This window comes from Vollenhovia emeryi, unplaced genomic scaffold, assembly GCF_000949405.1.
Source record: "Vollenhovia emeryi isolate VEMERY1.0 unplaced genomic scaffold, V.emery_V1.0 DF939313.1, whole genome shotgun sequence".
Lineage (NCBI taxonomy): Eukaryota > Metazoa > Arthropoda > Insecta > Hymenoptera > Formicidae > Vollenhovia > Vollenhovia emeryi.
This window is the reverse complement of record NW_011967053.1, coordinates 56,533-75,956: the sequence shown is the minus strand read 5'-3', so window position 1 is coordinate 75,956 and position 19,424 is coordinate 56,533. Positions and strand designations below refer to the sequence as shown.

The following is a 19,424-nucleotide window of genomic DNA, read 5'->3' as shown; positions in this document are numbered from 1 at the left end:
AAGTTAATTGTAGCGCATTATTTTTAGGGACAAATATGACAGTCAATCATTCAAAGCTCTTTGTATCGAGCATAATGCTATGAATTCGTACCAACGGTTCAACGAACATAAATAGTGGGCTACAGTTGTACGCGTTGCAAGCATTAACAAGCGCATTCTCCCTTCGTACTTTACAGAAAATATACGACAAAGAAGAAATCACAAATACGTAATGATCACTTCAGACACTTCGCAAGATAGACGAGGATATTGAATGGATCCCAGGTGTATTTCTATTCATGCCATCCACGAATAAACCAAACCAATTGATTTTGTTAAATTTCGCCTACGTCGTCCACAAATTTACAGTTCTCCAAGTCCAAACGTAAAAGCGTGTACGTACGAACATTTTCAATTCACGAAGTTACTTCAAACGAAATTCTAATAATTTATTTTGAATAAAGCAGTGCAAAGATATCTCGGGATTTATTACATTTTATATTATTATTTAAATAGTTAAGTAACGTTAAATAAATTTGTATGCGGTACTTAAAATCTTGTTCACACAGAAAGAAAAGAATTTCACTGCCACAAAACATATAGCATGCTGTTACATATTAGATGTAAAAGCAGTTAACCTTAGTTTCACAAGGCCAATTATATTTGATACCACAGCAAACTCGTTTTTCGTTCAAAGATGCTAAATTTTCATTTACAGAAATACAAATTTATTGCTAAAGCAAACTAGTCTAATAGATACGTTTCTGTTACTACAACAAAAGAATTTATTATTACAGCAAATAAATTTACATACCCAACCGAATTCTTTTGAGCAACTAAAATTAGTATGGTAGATACATTTTTTTTCTCTGTATAATAAATAATTAACAGCACTACATGCTACAACAGCACAGAATATACAACAAACCTGTCTTCTCTATGTACACTTCATGTACACGTGTTTCAACAGCTTTGATAAAGAGCTATTTGAAAGTTCCGAGACATAAAGCCCACTGCTGTCGGCTCTGCATACCTTTCATCAATACAGTTTATAAGGCAAAGGCTTTTAAAGGGCTTCCAAATGTTCAGGGACGCGAAGAGATGTAAGTTGTCACGTACAGAGCACGTGCTTATATAAGTGGTCTAGACGTTTATATTTAGGTGAACCTCGCATAAATGTCGCGGTTCGGCATTATCGAACATTCATATAATGGTGAGCAATAATAAGCTCAACTTCGTTGTTCACCAACTTCGGGATTAATTTTTCATTAATGTCCCGTAAAGGGAATCGATGCCGTATGTATCAAAAAGAATACATCTTCAGTACTATATTATCTAATCGTACAATTATTACGTGCTTTTGCACAAATATTTTCTTTATTTTATCTAATATTTATCGCAATAATTTTTTTACTAAAGGGCTCACTCGAAATAAGTTTATTTAAATGCGCTAGAATATATGTACATGTTTCGCTAGACATAAAAGATTGATATAAAGAAGGATTTATTATATATAAAAACAATAAATTTAATAATGGCAAATGCAAAAATAAAGAAATGACGCTAACAGTGAGAATGTAATCGTGGAATAGATGGCCGTGTTTCTTTCGCTCCAGATTCGTGTCGAGGCTCATGCGCAAGATTTAATTTACGTCCCGACGTCACGAGTAAAGGAGGATCACCACGAAAAAAGCAGGACGACGTAAAAAAAAAGGAGAGAGAAAAATGGAACGGAATCAATCGCGAAACGCAATTAAGAAAGACGAGGGATAAAGTTCATCCGGCAGAGTAATCGTGATGCGATGCGATAGATGAAATGTGATAAAAAGGAACCTGCGCAACGATACGTAAAATGGACAAATAGATGAAACGCGTTAATACGGAAAAAATGTGGTAACCTTTCAACTACTTCAGTGGAATTAAATAATGATATTCTAATTTAAAGTTCAGTTAGCTGCGTATAATTAAGTAAGGTATACTAAATATACTTATCGATATCAGTATAACATTAAATTGAAGCGTGAAGTAGGCGTAGAGATGAGATTTATCTAACTGATCACACGTCTCTTACATGTGAACCTCAATGATTGGTGAACTTTAACAATCTTTAAAAGATCAACATTGGAAAAACTTACTCGGCATCAAAATAATGCGATCTGACGCATGTATATTAGCAAACTTATTTGCTCTCGTTACAGTTTCCTTGAAGTTATAAAGTGTAAAAGCGTTGCACAGATCTTGTCTTCTATTGTAACAGCCTGTTTTCATATCAGCGTCTTACTAACGCAATTATGAAACGAAAAAGTACACGACTTATTGCCGTTGTTACGAGAGAAACGTGTAATGTTTCTTACATTAAAAAGAATGGAATAAGAAATGAATGATAATTTTGCGAGGAAAGTAAATTCCTGAAATTTTCTAACGAGGTAAATGAAACTCTAGAGTGCTTTCTCTAATAATAATCGTCCCATTTATATTTATCGACCGGAAGCTATCTATTCTAACCATCCGTCTAGCCGGTTAAGAATATTTGATCAATCTTACAATCAATTAGAGTTTTCCTTTGCATTAGAATAATCTTTATTACCTTCCTAGTGGAAAAAATTTCTATAAATAACTACAAAAACTTGATTTGAAATAGAAATTTGTAGAAACATTAATTTTTTTGTAAAAATATCTACGAAACAGTACAACAAATCACAATGTTCTCAAATCAAGAAATTATTGCAAGTAGTATTTCATGAAAATATTTTGTAAAAATTAGTACAAAACTTTACTAGTTTCAAATCTTGGAGAAACAACAAAATCCTAAAGAAATAAAACATCTGTTTACTTGTAGAATATTACAAAAGTCAACAAAAGTGTTCCAATTCTAGCGTTTTCATGTTGATTTTTATAACACTTTATAAATTTACGTAGAATTTCTTAGAATCTGGCAGTATATTTTTTTGTGGAATTTTGTAGAATTATTTCCGGTAGGGCTAGTAAACGAACGAATTCATACACGCAATAACTTGTTCTTTTGCCACGTGTACAAAGATGGCAATATTTGCACAAGGGGTTAAATCCACATTCAAGATAGAGTTTGCAATTTGTTCTTACCACAGTATCCTTAGTATCGCATTAACCTTATGTGACAATGTCGTTAAGTTTGTAAGGCACACACTCGCACAAATAATTATTCGCACCAACATCGTCTCGTCACATCTCACGTGCAAACTTTTGATGGGACCATGCATTCTCGCAGTGCAAATATATGCTCGGAACGAACAACGCGTCGCTGATGCCTTCGAATTGACAAAATTATAATAATTGAAGAAGCAATTGTTCATATAGCCATAAAAGGTATATTTTTATAACATTGGCTCGAATCCTACGTGGCCACAGGCACGAAGTGTCTTGTAAATACAATATACGAGTATTTATCGCATCCTCATACACTTGATTCTTCAATTAATAAATCAACGAACCATCGGTGTTTCGAACACGCTGGCAAACTAGCTGAAACATAAAATTCACTAGGGGATGGCAGGATATTTTTCGTAGCACGAGCAATAGAAAAAGAGGTGGCAGGTGGTTGGCAAGAGCGCTCATTTTATTTTTCCAGTGTCTCCTCGTATATCTTCCAAGCAGAAGCCAATCTCTTTCGGAGCTGAGACACCGAGCAAAACATTCCGCGGGTCGCTCGCTGCGAAACGCAGCATTCGCACCGAGACATTGATAACCTGGCAGTGCGTGTAAAGCTCTTTCCCTCAAGGTGCAAGTTTCCCCATTCTATGGCAGCGCATTCCAAGCTCCGATCAAGGTACAATGAGCGATTTGGAAATTATTAATTTCGCACCATCTCGACATTTATTTTATTCATATTTCATGCATAAAGTACATTCGACTCATTTCTCCCTTTTGTATATCAATTAAACAACGTATGGCTGAAAGAGACGGTATAAATTAGGTTGACACCCAGTATTACCGTACTACAACTCTACCGATCGATTGGATTACTTTGTATATCCTATATTTCATACGATCTCTATTATTTTATATATCGCCTCTATATTATCTATACATCGGGGTTCACTTATTTCATATGTATTCATATACTATATTTCACATATCGGATCCACTATATCGCTCCTTAACACGATATTATCATGCTAATAACATAAGGTGCTTCAGGAAGAATTTCGCTGGATTTATTTTCGCAGGGTAATGTATCTTTTTCTTTTCTTTTTTTATTATCATGTGATCGTACTTTCGTCACGTTGCAGCGGCGGGGGTTCAATCAGTAAGCGGTCCAACATCGAACATCGCAAGCTTGTGTGTGTTTTATAATGCCTTGTGCTGGTGGATGTGTCGAGGGATCTCGGGGAGGTCTGTGTCCGTCGCCGAAGGTCACACACGACGTGGAACATACAAAGCCTCTGTGAACATTGTGCATTCGGCATCAATGGAAGCTGTGTGACAGGGACAGTAGACAAACGCCAAAAAAATGAGGGAGAATGGGGAAGGGAGGGCGGAATTTGGGTTTCGTCAGTTAATCATGCTTCAATTCCTGCGATCAATCGTGTTCTCATAAATTGCTGTCGGCACTTGTCGCGCGGCCGATTCATTTCACATAATGAGTCATCGAAAAATGAAAGAAACAGGACACACACGCGTGAGGATAACCGCGGGTATCGATAAGAAATTTATTGGACCGACAAAACACGTGAGTCACTGCGAGCGCGTATTTCCCAGTGATACTCCGACATGGGAATACGCATTTCCATTCCAGGTATCTAACGACACTCGATGGATCGCACGGAAAGAGAAGAGGAAGGGTATTGGATCCGACCGTTCCACGTTGACGTAGACAGTTTCTCGATTAAACCGGCATTCCCGAAAAGATCCCGGTAACAAGAGCGCAAACTCGCTAACTTGGCTGTACACACATAGTCAAATTATACAGGGTGTACTAAAACCACCGGATATCCTTTTAATCACAAATTCTTTAGAAAATTTCAAGACGAAAATTTGAATACAAAAACGTCGAGGCTATAATAGTTTTTAAATAATAAGCGAGTATATTTCACCAATAATAGGCCTAAGATTTCGCGCGTTCAGGTACGGCGACACGACGAGTGATAAAAGTGTTCCTACGATTGTCACCCTTCTTATTTAATTCAAGTAGAAGTTTGCAACGTGTTGTAACTTCCAAGTGTTGCAGCTGTCAAAGTTATCGATCAATATCAGTTACCTTGAAGGTTGTTACTGTGCTAAAAAGGGCGACATTCATATGAACCCTTTTATCGCTCGTCATGTCGCCGTGCCTGAGCGCGCGAAATCTCAGGCCTATCATTTGTGAGATATAATCGCTTATTATTTAAAAACTATTATACCGTCGACATTTTTGTATTAAAATTTTCGTCTTAAAATTTTCTAAAAAATCTGTTATTAAAAGGATATCCGGTGGTTTCAGTACACCCTGTATATTCCAAAGATTCGAGAGAATAGATATTTTGAATTGAAGTTAACATTTATAAAAAGAAACTTGGACGCAAAAATTGATGTAAAATGGAGTATATAAATTCGAGAGAGAAAAAAAATTGCAAAAATTGACCGACTACGAAAGAAGAAAAGACCCAAAGAGACGACAAAACCCAGGTAAAACATAAAACTCATAATGACGTCATAATGACGTCATCATGATTTAATTCATCACTTAAAAGTTACCCAAACAAAAATGATTGAAAATTGATTTAAAGAGGACACAAAGAATCATAGATTTTAAGTACATATTCAAACATTGGTACTTTTACGTTATAGTTAAAAAAGAGTTAAAAGAGATAATTAAAGAAGAATTTGTTAATTTTTATATTAACATGATGTACTTATATTATTCTAATATGACTGTCAGAATTTCTATTTTGAACTACTTCTATTTTTTTAAATTTTCTGTTATGCGCGCGCAGTTTTTTTAAGTTGCTTTCCCATTAAAAATAAATATTTTATTTTAATTTTTACATCATTAACACATGATCTCTTAAAGTACTACATTTTGTGTGCAATAATGTTTATTATTATTTATAATAAAGTTATTTATAATAATATGTATACTCGCTAATAATATGTATAATGCAAATAAATTTCGTGTATCAATCAATTTGAGATAATGTTCTTCTTTTTGGAGGTCATATTAAAGTCACTATGATATCATAAATAAGTCACCAAAACATAGCCAAAAATGTATCAAATGAGATCATTACGATTTTTCCAAAATGACTTTTAAGTGATGTCATAATGATGTCATTATGAGTTTTATGTTCTACCTGGGTATCCACCTGTGACTACGTGTACAGGAGTAGCGAGGAGGATCGAGGGAACGTATTCGGCAGAAGACGTGAGAAAGGAACGGGTTAGGCACGATATATCAGCCGGTTGTCAATGTCAGCCTTCCAGTGGATCGAAAGAGAAACAATCGATATCACAGGTGAATGCACTCACCGCTGCTTCGTCTTAACGCGACGATAGCGGTGATATTCCGCCGCCGGGTCGTTGGGGTCGAAGCCCCTGCGGTGTTTCGGCGGCGAAGACATGGCGGCCGCCTTCTTGGCCTTACCGTCGCCCGGATTCGTGGTGACAGCGGGGTTGTTATTGCCGCTGATGACGGCACAGACAGTGCCGTTGCTGCTGCCGAGGTGCAGAGAGGTGAGCGGCGGCGGCGAGGGTGGCAGCTGCTGGGCGGAGTGGCGAACGGTGCTGCCGGATGATCTCTCCGGAGGGTGACAACGGCAGCCTGATGATGCTGGCGGCTCGCCAAGGGCACGTTCCCCGTGACCGACGTGGCTCTGGGGCACCGCGTTCAGCTCGTGCCTGGTAACCCTACCGGCGCCCGGCCCACCCATTCAAACCCGCGATGATCGCCGCCCGCGATGACTCCACCTCTCCGATCTCCGTGACTGCCCCTGCCGACGATTTCGCGCACCTTCCGCTCGCTCTCGGTCGGCGCCGACTCACGGCTCCTGTACCTCTCGAGTCTACGATCACCGGTCCGTAGTGCGCTCTGCGAACGCGGCGAAAATGACCACGACGAAGGACCCAAGGACGTGCCGCCGCGTAGCCGGGACGGAACCCGGCACGCCGGCTTGTCCGGCCTCATGCACGCGTCACTACTGACTGACTTGTCTGTCTCTCTCGCCCTGGCTCGCACGCGCCACTCATCCAATTGTCGGAAGGGGTGGAGGGCACGCGTGTGCTCGCGGGCAAGGAGCGAGGAAGGGAAACACGAGGACGGCCAAGAGCGGCCCTACGACAGGGAGGGGTGGGTGCGCGCGACAACTGATGCTGAGACGCGATCCTGCTTCCGCCCCGCGATCACGCCGACTCACTTAACGCGATGCGGTGCACCCTTCGCATCCTCCCGCATCCCTGTGTGATACGCCCCCTTGCTTCGGCCGCGCGATGGCAGCACCGCGGCGTGTGTATGTCAAGTACGATGCAACAACGTACGAAAATTCGGGAAAGGGTGGTGGCTACAGTTTTCAGTGAATCGAACGTAATAGGGACAGAGGCTGGTCGATTTCGTGGGGAAACAACGAGGTAAGATTTACGCATGAAGGTGACACGACTCGATGGAAACAGGAGGGGAAATTCCGTAGTACACACCGAGTCACGACCGCGGCTTCGTCTGCTGTGCTGAAAGTGCACTTGATCATCGATAAACCAGTCCGCCGTTACATGAAACCGATTGACATGATTGTGTGTATGTCACAGTTGGAAAATTAATTATGAGGTTACCGAGAAAGGTTTAGTGTTGAACGTGGAAAGCCCGACGATTCAATCCATTCGTGTGAACACGCTATCTTCGATTCCAACATGCCACTGGAAACCCACCCCCCAGCCCCTCGCGTATGACGTTTCTGATTTTCGAAGGAGTCAATTGGTGGCAGCACTGCAGATCACGAGACGCTGGCGGGCGAGTACACACGAGCGGTCAAGAAGGCTCGTGGAGAGGGAAACACTTGGAGTGGAACAGGGGCAGTGGGATAACCCCGATTAGTCGGCGGAGGGTGTGCGAGCGAGCCGACACGCCGATCTGATAGCTAACCTTCCGTAGCCACGCACGAATAATTACTCCCCATTCGTAAACACTTTTCTTACTTCTCCCTCTCCATTTTTCCCCGCTTTTTTCCCCTCGCTGCTTGGATAATATCAACTTACTGCAGCCAATAGCAAATGAATGATTATCCTTACGTTTCCGTGCATTCTGAGACTGGTGTTGCGTTTCATTCAAAGTACTTTCAATTAGAGTTTCATTGCGCCAACAATAAGTCCTAATGAATGAAAATTTGAAAGAAAAATTCCAATCAACATTAATCTCGAAGTAAGAAGAGAATTTTAAAAAATTAGAAAGCACATTCGTCTGCCAATATTCCATATTTTTCGACTTCAAAAACCGGGAACGTTGAAGTTGAATCATGCGAGCGCGCTAAAGTGGAGAGAAATTCAGAGTTTGTATCGTGATTGATATCTTCAAATTAAATTAACACGGCAATTGTATAATTTAAAACTTATCTTTCTTGCAAAAAAGTTTTGAAATAAAAAACAATATAATGATGACGATTGATGGCAATCAATTACTTTCTGTGCCCACTATCATCCCCAAAATATTCCACGTGAGCCAAGCGCAAGCTGTTGGGTAGCACAACATCAGCTGATTAAACACGTGAAGATGACAATGAGGATAAAACGCTCGATTGCGAAATGAATCAAGAGCGAAGGAAAAAGCTGCTGGCGGAACGAGACGATCGATGGTTGGCAAGCTTGTAACAACGAGAGTAAAACACGTGGTTGGACTTAGCCCGCTGATCGAGTTGGCGATCAGCCAATCTATTCTGCCCAAGTTCGCTTGTGACCACTGTATTTGATCACGGAAGATAAATGCGTTTAATCTACGAAATCGAACTAGACCTTCACGGAACTCAACCTTTTCCGTTAGGGGATCGAAATGCATTTTGGCTTTCTTTTTTTTGGCGCTAAAAATGCTCAACGACCACAGAGATGTGTCACGTCGTCAGCAACACGATAAAAATTGCGGAATAAAACAGAAAAAAATTACTCTCCTCCAAGTTTTCCTGATCTACCACAAGGGAAATAATCGCTAGAACGCTTCCGCCGACAGTTGCAAGATGGCGGTGCCGCAAAGCACCACGAACGTCTGGTCAATACCAGAAAATGAGGTTCACCTGGCACGCTAACCCCGATTCAAAGACGAACGCGACGATTCCAGGCAATCGTGCGTCCCACACCAAAGGTGTTTAAAAATAAAGCGAAACTGTTTTGAGGAAAAACGTAACGCCATATTAGCACGCTCGCAATTTTATGGGGTTGAGAAACTAAGTCGACGCGCGAATGACTCGTAATATGAAAATTCCAAGTGATTTCTAGATGTAAGATAAAATGAATCAATTAATATCCCATTGTAACTGTATGACCTAAAAAAATTGTTAACAATTCCCTAAAATTAATTTACACGATGATACAAAATGACACACATGTAAAAAAAACTATATTTTTTTATGTAGGCTATACATGTGTTGCACATGTAAGATATGCCATACCTATTTAAATCTTATTTATTGGCAATTTAAATCCCTGCAAAGAGTTACCTGCAATTTGCAGTGCAAAGGTGAGCTTCAATTTTAAATAAGATCACGAGCATTTATGTTGTTCTCAAAAAAATAGAGCGTAAGAAGTAGATCCGCGGATAACGCTCAGTAGTACAAAGTCATCCGCGCTGACTGTACTTCGTAAGTGGAACTCGTAATTCAACTTTCGATCGTTACAGTCGTAGTACGGTTTAAAAAGATAAACTGTTCTCACTAACTTTGTGCAACTAGGACGATTTGGCTTCGTTAACTTGATGGTTTTACATCGTTAAATCCCCAGGTGCGAGTTGTCTATGGTTTGCTCTGAGTTAAGAATTGCGCCACCCCCTGTTCGAGACAAAAACAACGAAGGAAGGCGTATTTTCATCTAAAGTACCTCTCCCCCCCCCCCTCTCTCTCCGACTCTCTCGAATTGATGAGAGCAAGCTACACAAAGACTCTTTGATGTATTCTGACAAACGCGACTGACTTGGCCAAAAACTCGAGCAGAAGCGGATAATCGATCAAGAGGGTCTCTTAAATGTTACAAGCTTTGAAATATTATTAACTGCTCAATGAAATGAAAAGTGAATCTCTTCGCGATGAAAGTGAACTTGATAAAGCTATCACGTACCCATCCTCTCTCACACACGTACTTGCATTTATAAATGATGAAACTTCCAGTTGTTCATGCAACAATCTCATTTCATATAACTTCCTAGAAAGAAATCTTTTCTATTCGCCCCCCCCCCCATATTTTGATCCTTCCCACTCTCTTCCTTCGAAGATACTCGCTCGTGCCATCTAAAAACACCTGCGTCGGCTACCAAACGAACTAGCTACTCGGATCAAAGATTCGCGCGTTTCGGGCAACTTTTTATACTCTCGCACCAATCATTCCCTCTACCCACCCGTCGCCACGTGACGGAGAAATCTGGATGGAGATACCGCGTATGCAGCATCCACGATCTCTCTCGCAAGTTTTCGGCCCTTCGTCTAAGTCAGTTTCGCCTGTTGTACGTATATATTTGCGTGACGAGCGACGGGGTTTGGTATCCTCGAAAAGGAGCTTTCGCGGGCTCGACCAATCACTGACACGAATGGTAGCACGGCGTCGGTATAACTGACTTCTCTCCCCTGACCCGTTGTGCATGACCTGCACGACTTATGGCAAGCAACCACCGCCGAAGGCGTATCTGTGGTTGGTCAGCCGGTCGGCCGTTCGCTTCCTTTCTACTCGCTACCGCGGTCTCGCGTGTGTATTTGTGTCATGCCGGCGTCGTGTCGTATCGCAGAATGCTCTTGTCAGCAACGTAACCCAGACTTGACGTCAGGAATTGGGACGCGGCCGGTACCACCGGCGACGAGATAATGCATTCGTCTTCGATTTGCGGCAGTCTGATATGCCAGTAACGTCAATCGAGTCACGTTGCGTAGCGAGCCGCTAATAAATGTCTAGAGGGTCGTCCACTTTTGAAAATTCACGAAAACAACAGTTACTTCAATTTCAATTATTGAATATATTAACTTGAACTGTCCGGCGTTGCCCAGGGCTTCTTTATCACAAAGTGCCAAGAGGATTAAAGTCGAAAGGAGAGGGTGGAGCGTCCAGACTTCACGGTAGTTTATATTTTCCGCGCTCTGGAGAGTAACCATGCAAAATTTGGCCCGGGACGGTCAACCAAAGGGTTTAAAAGAGTTAATAAGAAACATGCAGATGGGAAGAGACATTCTAGTTTACATGCATAGAGAGATAATTAAAGGTGTACTTATTATTACTTTTGCATACAGCGTCTCAAAACACTTCTCTCTTTTTATATTTTATAGCATTTTATTATTGTATCGAGCATTAGTTCATATTACACATTTTCTGAGTCTCTAGATCGCATTCTCAAGTGTTCGCACAATACAAACTGAAAAGGGGGCCACGGTCTCCTGAACGCACAACAATGATTATCGTCGAGAATAGCTTTGAACCTATTCGCGGGAGCTCAACTAAGTCGGTACGTTATGAGCCATCGCTGGCATATAAGAGGACGCTTCAGAACTCTGCGAGAGGGTTAACTGTTTATGGGACAGCTCCCATCACAGTTCGCTACAATGCGTGTTTCGCAACCGAGTCGGCTATTCTAGATCTCTCTTGCCGGATCAATAATATCTTCGGGACAGAAATTTACGCACATTCGATCAACGACCGAAAGTAGCTCACCGAATTATCGAAATATGTCTCGTCAAAGCCATGGCATTTGATGAATCCGCGATACTCTACTGAAAAGAGCCTTAAATATAGGCTTCTTTCATCTATTCCGATGACGTACCATATACCATAACGTACACAAATACGCCTACGATTTATGTTACAAAAGCCTAATTTAATGCGAATTATTTATGCAATCGGTCCTTTTCCTCCAACATTTAGAAATCACCGTTAAATTATGTAAATAAATTCCCCCAAAATCTTGCTCGCTATAAATTCTCCTTTCTACTAGTCGTTGCTTTTTCGCTTTAATCATCATCTCTTTTACATTCGTAGACGGACAGTAATTTTGCCACTATTGTCAACCCACTATCTCCATCTTCCGCGAGCCTTTGTTATCATTGGATTCGTAAATACATATATTTTAATATGATTGATGTGCCTATTCCTTCTTTTTAACTTTCAAATTGCTGCGAGAGATATTAACGTAAGTATTAAACAGGTGTCTGCCCGCTCGCGACGTAGAGACGAATGCACCCGAAATAGAATAGTATCAATTTGATAAGAAAACAAGATCGCTACTTCTCGTACTCTATCGTACTCTATGAATATCAATTCTGATTCACAGTTTTACACGCTATCACTCATGCCCACCCATTGTACCAAAGCTATAAATAAATAAATCAATGCAAAAAAATAATCGATGCCACATGTACCTAAAAGTATTTCGATACTATCAAAGTACTCTTAGGCGAAGAGCTTTCGACTGTTTGCTTATCGACTTCCAGCAGCTTGCGTCAGATGGCACGAGCTTACTAGAAACAAGTTCGTCGAATGTTCGATTTTAACGTAATTTAAAGTTGTTAAAGCATATTAAAAGTTGCTTAAAATTTAAAGCACAAGCTCCCTCGTAAATGTCAGCGTATGAATTTTTTCAGACTTTTCACCGGTTAGTTTTTGAGAACATTGATAACAAAGTTCAAGATTTTTCAATGGGTTCTAATGAGAGACCTGACTGCTGCATATCAATTATTAACAAAAACGATTTTATTTTTTTTACTACGCCTTATTTTCTAAATGATTTCGTAGCACTATTGTCGCTCATCTATAAACCTTCCCCAGAAAATACTGTGTTTTTAAATTTTAATTTACTGAATAAATTGTACATGTGCATAAAACCTACGATATTTTTCTCGTTAATTAATATAAAAGCAATTGTCTTGCATATCGGATAAAATTTCGCAAGTAGAAATTTACGCCCAAAACGGATCCTCGTCGATCAATTCTCTTTCAGAACACGATTTACTTCAATTAGGCATTCGTGGCATACACGGAAAAAATATGGTGTTGAATCAAGCAAAATAAAGTTACTTTAATTAAACATTAACGCCATAAGCTGCCACGAACATAAATAGTTCACTCAATTGTATTTGCTGTGGATTTTAATTTTAAGCATTCAACTAAATATACAAATTATTAAGATAACAATCTGATGTTTTTCATTTATTAATACTGATGTTGTTTCAACGATTTCATTTCAGTTACACTGATCTTATGGATACAACATCATCCTTTTTTTCCGTGTAGAAACAAGTGCTCTGCGAACGGATGATTATCACTCGCGTCATACAATCATTACCTTTTCCCACGCTCGGGCGATTTCCGTTTCCGGCGCGGGAACATCCTCATCCCGAGAAACGTGCTTCTGATACCAGCGTGCATCGTGGATCTCTAATCATTAAACGCTTTGGATTGCGAACGCCTTGCCGGCGAGCCACTCGACGTGAATCATCACATCACGATTCTTACACACACCAAATATTCATCGTCAACTACCTCAAATCGCACATGTAGATTGAGAAAAATCGATCAGTCGCGTCGATCAATCAGAAGCCGAAACTTCACATTTCGCACACGCACGGCTATCGCGTTCCCACGAACCATGATGCAAATTTCACTTAATTTATTCGCACTTGACACATTAAACATCCGTCACGGATCCAATTCAGCTACGTCAAATCGGTTCTCCCCGTAAATTTTAATTGATCACCTCTTGTCACGTGCATAGATCTCCTCTGCCACCGAGCAATGATACTAGGCACGATTATACTCTCCAAAAGCAGTCTACTAGTGGAGACACTTTCACAGACGAGCATCCCGATGTTAAAAATACACCGCGAGCCTTAGTTACGTTTCGAAATTGACGTCTCGCCGTATTTTTGGCCGAATGTGATTCACCTATCGACAGTTAACAATTATTATTAGAATAAAAAAAACAACTGGTTTTTTAAGAGGACAACATTATGTTCACTTTACGCAGAAAGTGCTGTGCACTCAAGTGTCATTTGCAAAAGTAAAATTTCAACTACGAGGTATACGTACACTTGAGCGAGACGTAATATTATCCGCCGCCCCTTCCGAGTACAGTCTTCAATTGACCGCGACTCATTTACAGAGATTCGCGATTTTGTCATTCATCTCGTGCTCTCGTTTTCCCCACTCGTTCGTCTATTTCTATCTATATCTTCCGTCCTTAATTTACTTCGAGTGACACTGGACCAGGCCACTAAACGGGATCTCCCAAATTACAAGAATCGAACCGTGGTGCCTTCGTGCGCCAGATCGCGACGGGGTTTAATTAATTTGATTTACAGCGGAATCGATCTATCAAGGTGGATGAGGCGCAGGAAACTTAAATGATATTGCGCTAAACCTAGGTAATCGAGAAATACCCGGTTATTGGCCACTTAAGAAATATTGACCCTACTTTACGAAATTATTGACGCACGATTCGTCGAAAATATTGCATCGTAAATACCGCGAGGCCGTGGTAAAAGTTACAACTTTCATTGAATTATAATCGATCCTATAACTAAGATTAAATTATCGATTTTATATAAATGCTGCGCCTTTTAACTTTTAATCTCTCTTTAAACTTCCACGTTGCCGAACTTCCTCGCCTATTTTCCCTCTCTTGATCTATAATATCCGCAGATCGCGCACGTAAGTTCCGGATGCCATAACATCCTAGTATCACGGAACACTTGGACGAAGAAGTTTGATCGCAAATTTCTTTCGTGAAAATGAGAATTTACGTGTTCGATAACAGAGAAAAGATAACATAAAAATAGTAAATCGAGAAAGATTTTAACTTGTGTTAGTTCATTTAGCTTATGCGATAAGAAAATATTTGAATTCAAAGACGAAGTGTCAATGAATTTTAACTAATTGTACATTTAAAACTAATTCAAAATCTAATTGTCCGCTGCTCATTGATAAGATATTCGTACGTCACTGTAGATCCCTGAATTACGTTTCCGACGCTCGTGTTATGGTAGGCAGAGTGGTAGTCAGTGTATTTTGGAAACGAAGGTAAAATGTCTGGCCTGGGAACGACTAAACAACGTCAGGCTGTTCGCCAGAAGTTGCAGGGTTAGGAAAGTATTCGAGCGACATCATCTTTTCGCTATAAATATCCCGACTTCCTACGACCTCATCTCGGGGAAACTTTTATTTACCAGCATTTATAAAACTATCGCCACTAGAGCAGACATGAAATATCATTTCTGCAATACGCTTGCGAAATTTTCGAGCAAAAGCATATCATTCACAGATAATGAGATGCAATGCACCAGGCGTAACTGGCGCGGATCATTTCTCCGCAGCTGCTCTTGGCGCGAACAATTAAGAGATAGTCGTGGAGTTATGCGCAGCTTCCCAAAGTACGACACGTTCTCCACATTCCTAACATGATCAATTTCAAACTAATTGAAACGAATGTAGATCCTTCGACTTGGCCTTTAAATGTGCATCTTTTCCGCTCGATCTCTCACTTATCGTTATCGACTATAAGTTGGCACCGTTTACACGACGTATCATTCATCAAGGGGTTACAACACTCTAGAGCCCCCCCAAAAAAACCAATTTTCGGTAATTTTTTTTCAGGAATATAATAAACATAAATGAAAATCTATTTAATTTTTATTATTCTCTATACATTGAAGTGTAAAAAGAATTTTTTATCAATTTTTCATCAACAAAATGGCGGCGCCAGAGCCGTGGATCCAAAGTGCCTCTTTACGGAAGTCGTCCCACGGGCGGAAACAAAGCTCCCTCGCCCTTTGAGCTAGAACAAAAAACCAAAGATTGTGGAAAAAATATAACATTTTCTTTTGAACCACATACGGATTTTGCGAAATGCCGTTTTTCGTAAAAATGGTGCGCGTTGGAGAAGAAAGTTCCATTTTTTGCTACAAAATTTTCGCACAAAAAGTATTTACAAAAACAACAATTTTCAACTTATCGCAAAATCCGTACGTGGTTCAAAGAAAAATGTTATATATTTCTCAAAAATCTTTGGCTTTTTGTTCTAGCTCAAAGGGTAAGGGAGCTTGGTTTCCGCACTGTGGATCCAAGGCTCTAGTGCCGCCATTTTGTTGAGAAAAAATTTAAAAAATTTTTTTTATACTTCTACTTTATACTAAATAAAACTTGACTTTTTTAAGCTCTAGAGTGTTGTAACTCCCCTGGCAAACTCGATCAGTGTCGATAAGATAGGAGACGGAATTAAAAACGTCAATTATCGACATTTTTAATTCCAAGTTATACTCGGTCCGACAAATTTATAGCCAACAATTAGCAACTTTTACGAAAAAGCAGCAATTTTATTAGCTACGCATTGCTCAGACCGAGATTTTGGATCGAATTCTAGCATCGTCAACACCATAACTTTACTGACAATCTGACAAATATTTGGCAGCAACCTCTCTCGAAAAAGCCTGCAACTCTCTCTTTTTCTCTTCTTCTAGACTTGGATTTCTGGACTTGCGTTTATTAGAAGTAATCTTTTTCTAGGCTATTAATCTTAGTTCTAATTGCACGATATTGTTCTTATATGTTGTCCCTAGGGTATACTGGTCTCATTTTGTATACAGGGTGTCCCATTTTAATCGATCACCCCCTCATAACTTTGCAGGGAGCGGTCGTAGGGAAAAATGTTTCGGGCCAAAGTTGTATGGCTTCAAGGGGGACATAAGCTGGTGTCATTGATTTGACCTTGAATAGCTACTTGAAGGTCACGTGAAAGTGACCTTCAATTTTGTAAATAAAACCCCCCTATTGTTTATTAAATATTATACCATTTAATTCCACTAATTAGTATGAACAACTTTTGTCTGAGACATTTTTTATTTGCCTAGTACTTTTTGAGATATTCAAGAGAAAATTTATAACTTTTTCAATGTTTAGCTTATGATATCTCGATAGCTGTTTGTCGGAGGGAAAAGTAGTACAGGACTTTTTTACTTTTTTAATCTCAGGAATATGCTGTTGCAATTCCTGCAATAGTGCTCTAATTATTGAAAATTTTTGTGTATGTAAACTGTGTGTATGTTATACAATACACAAAAATTTTCAATAATTAGAGTACTATTGCAGGCTTTAGGATCCCCTTAAGAGCATATGATGAAAACAGTGACGAAATTATATTTCTGCACGATATTTAATAAATGCAGGGAATGCGTCACGAGCCATCGAAGAAAAACGAAATTTCAGTAACGAATTTCATATTGACCGTCAGCTTAATAGGATTAAACGATTGACTTGTTCAACTCGAGGCCGAATCGCGAGGGTCCGATCGTGAGGGATCGACGTAAAAGGATGTCACCTCAACGCGCCTGGATAACAGAGATTAGCCGTCCACTTTACGCACTGGCGCAATGCAGACTGCGAGAAAAGCCGCGGGCGATACGCACGCGTAAGCATGAAATTGCCGCCGCAATTTCCACCGAGAGCAGGAAACTCAGAATTTGGTCACGTGTACGCGATGATGACGTTAGCCGGATGCAGTCGGCGCGCGATCGATCGTAGTTCGAGGTGGTAAAAGCTTTCACCGCGTCACTAATACTTTCTATTACGTTTATCCGGAAAATATGTAATTTTTCCAGTTCCCGATTAAACGATTAAACGATTCTTTCGATTTTAAACCTTCAGCGACTTAACAAAAATATAGCAAATGGTATTTAGATCAATCGTATAAATTCTGTTGCTCGTCAACAAGTTTCTGCGTAAACTGTTCGTATGTAGAAAAGTTATGAGAGAATTTCGAAAAATTTGCGCTTGTTATTAATAATTGAAAAGGACATAACTCACCCTTAATGTACGAATAAGATTTAGTAGCCGCACTTACCTGCAACAAAGAAACAAAAGTACATCAGCTTTGGTTCAATTAAAATTGAAAGGTGATTGACTTACATTTCACGTTTACATTTTGTCTTATATTAGAAAGTAATAAAACCTACATGTATATGTATGTGCGTGTCCGATAATCTCCATTAAATCTACATATACATCTACATAACGCTTTTCCTTCGCTTTCATCGAGTGGAAGAGCATCTCTCTCTCACAAATAAATAATTGTTTTCGTACAGATCCAAAAGAACGAATCAAATTGCCCGCTACAGCAATCCATACAATGATCTGTGCATACAATGCCCATTAATCGGGTGGTTTTCCGAGTGAACGCGAGGCAGGTTCAAGTGCGAGCTAAAAAGCGCGCCTTTAGCGTGAAGACGAAAGGGAGCGCGAAACGGGGCAGCGCGATATGTCGCAATGCGTCTTGACGTCACCGACGTCGCTGGTGGGGTTCGAGGGGTTGATAGGCGAAGGGTGGGGGGTCCAGATGAGGACCATGCGGACGCACGTGCACGTCGCCAACAAGCCATTGCGACGAGCCATCTGTTGGCCGTCGCAATAAAGTGGCACCGTGAGCGCATCCAGCACTGGTAATTCAATCCTCACCGTCGCGCCGGGCACGAAGTCAATCGAAATAATTGAATCGATCATTTCAGAGACGTGTTCGGGCAGCCCACGCGTCCACATTAACACGATTGTCACTATTTGTGTTGCTAAATATAAACCGTCTTATTACCGAACCGAAAATATTAATAACACCTTTTTTCTAACAATAAATCAATTGAAATCTTGATGAGAGAGAGAGAAAGGGAGATTTACAACATCCTTTTAAATAATTGTGAAATTTTTCACGTAGAAAGTTAAATTTCTTCCCTTTTTATATGCGCGAGATACAATTACCGCGATGATTTACTATCGCGGCGCGCATCCTGCAACGTACCGAGTTCCTGGCGAAAGGTCAGTCTCTCCGGCCGACTAATTTGACACATACTTCGTTAATCTCGTCGCTGTCTTAATATCGGCGTGCCTCGAAAGACGGAAAGAAGAGCCGGTCGGAATGAATTATTATCGCCCTATATCGGGCCGGCATTCGAGACGTTATCCTGCGGAATTACGGCCGCAAAGTTCGCGAGGATAATGGCGTGCAGCCTCGAGAAAGATCGATGATCCTGCTCGTTTAGGAACTTCCGCGAATGCCGGCGCTTAACGAGAATTCAAAAGGGTCGAGGGTCGGCCGCGTCGCGACCGTAAAGGACGATGCTATTTTGGTCCCCCCCCCCCCCTCTCTCTCTCTCTCTCTCTCCACTCGCTGCGAACGGCGAACTCGGTTTTCAACGCTGTCCTATATGAGAGCCGCGGGAACGGACGACGTACAATAATGCGCGAAAATGGCGCATGATTAATTATGACCCGATTGCCGTGGCGCGCGT

The 19,424-nt window shown here is 40.5% G+C and overlaps 1 protein-coding gene and 1 pseudogene across 5 annotated transcripts in view; both read right to left on the bottom strand.

Annotated features, from left to right (window-relative positions):
• The window catches only part of LOC105558773 (potassium voltage-gated channel protein Shaker), a 127,310-nt gene that overhangs the window by 78,417 nt on the left and 29,469 nt on the right, over positions 1-19,424 (bottom strand). The window contains exons 1-2 of one of the 5 annotated variants that reach the window (XM_012006676.1): positions 14,185-14,374; positions 13,442-14,040 (exon numbers count right to left, since the gene is read on the bottom strand). The exons of 3 other annotated variants lie outside the window; for them this stretch is intronic. In XM_012006676.1, the coding sequence (XP_011862066.1) occupies positions 13,442-13,524 (83 nt within the window). In that variant the 5' untranslated portion in view covers positions 13,525-14,040; positions 14,185-14,374. Of the gene's footprint in view, positions 1-13,441; positions 14,041-14,184; positions 14,375-19,424 lie in introns of those variants that run through there. One more of the 5 variants, XM_012006675.1, reaches the window with a different exon arrangement.
• On the bottom strand, positions 3,823-7,748 carry LOC105558775 (annotated as a pseudogene).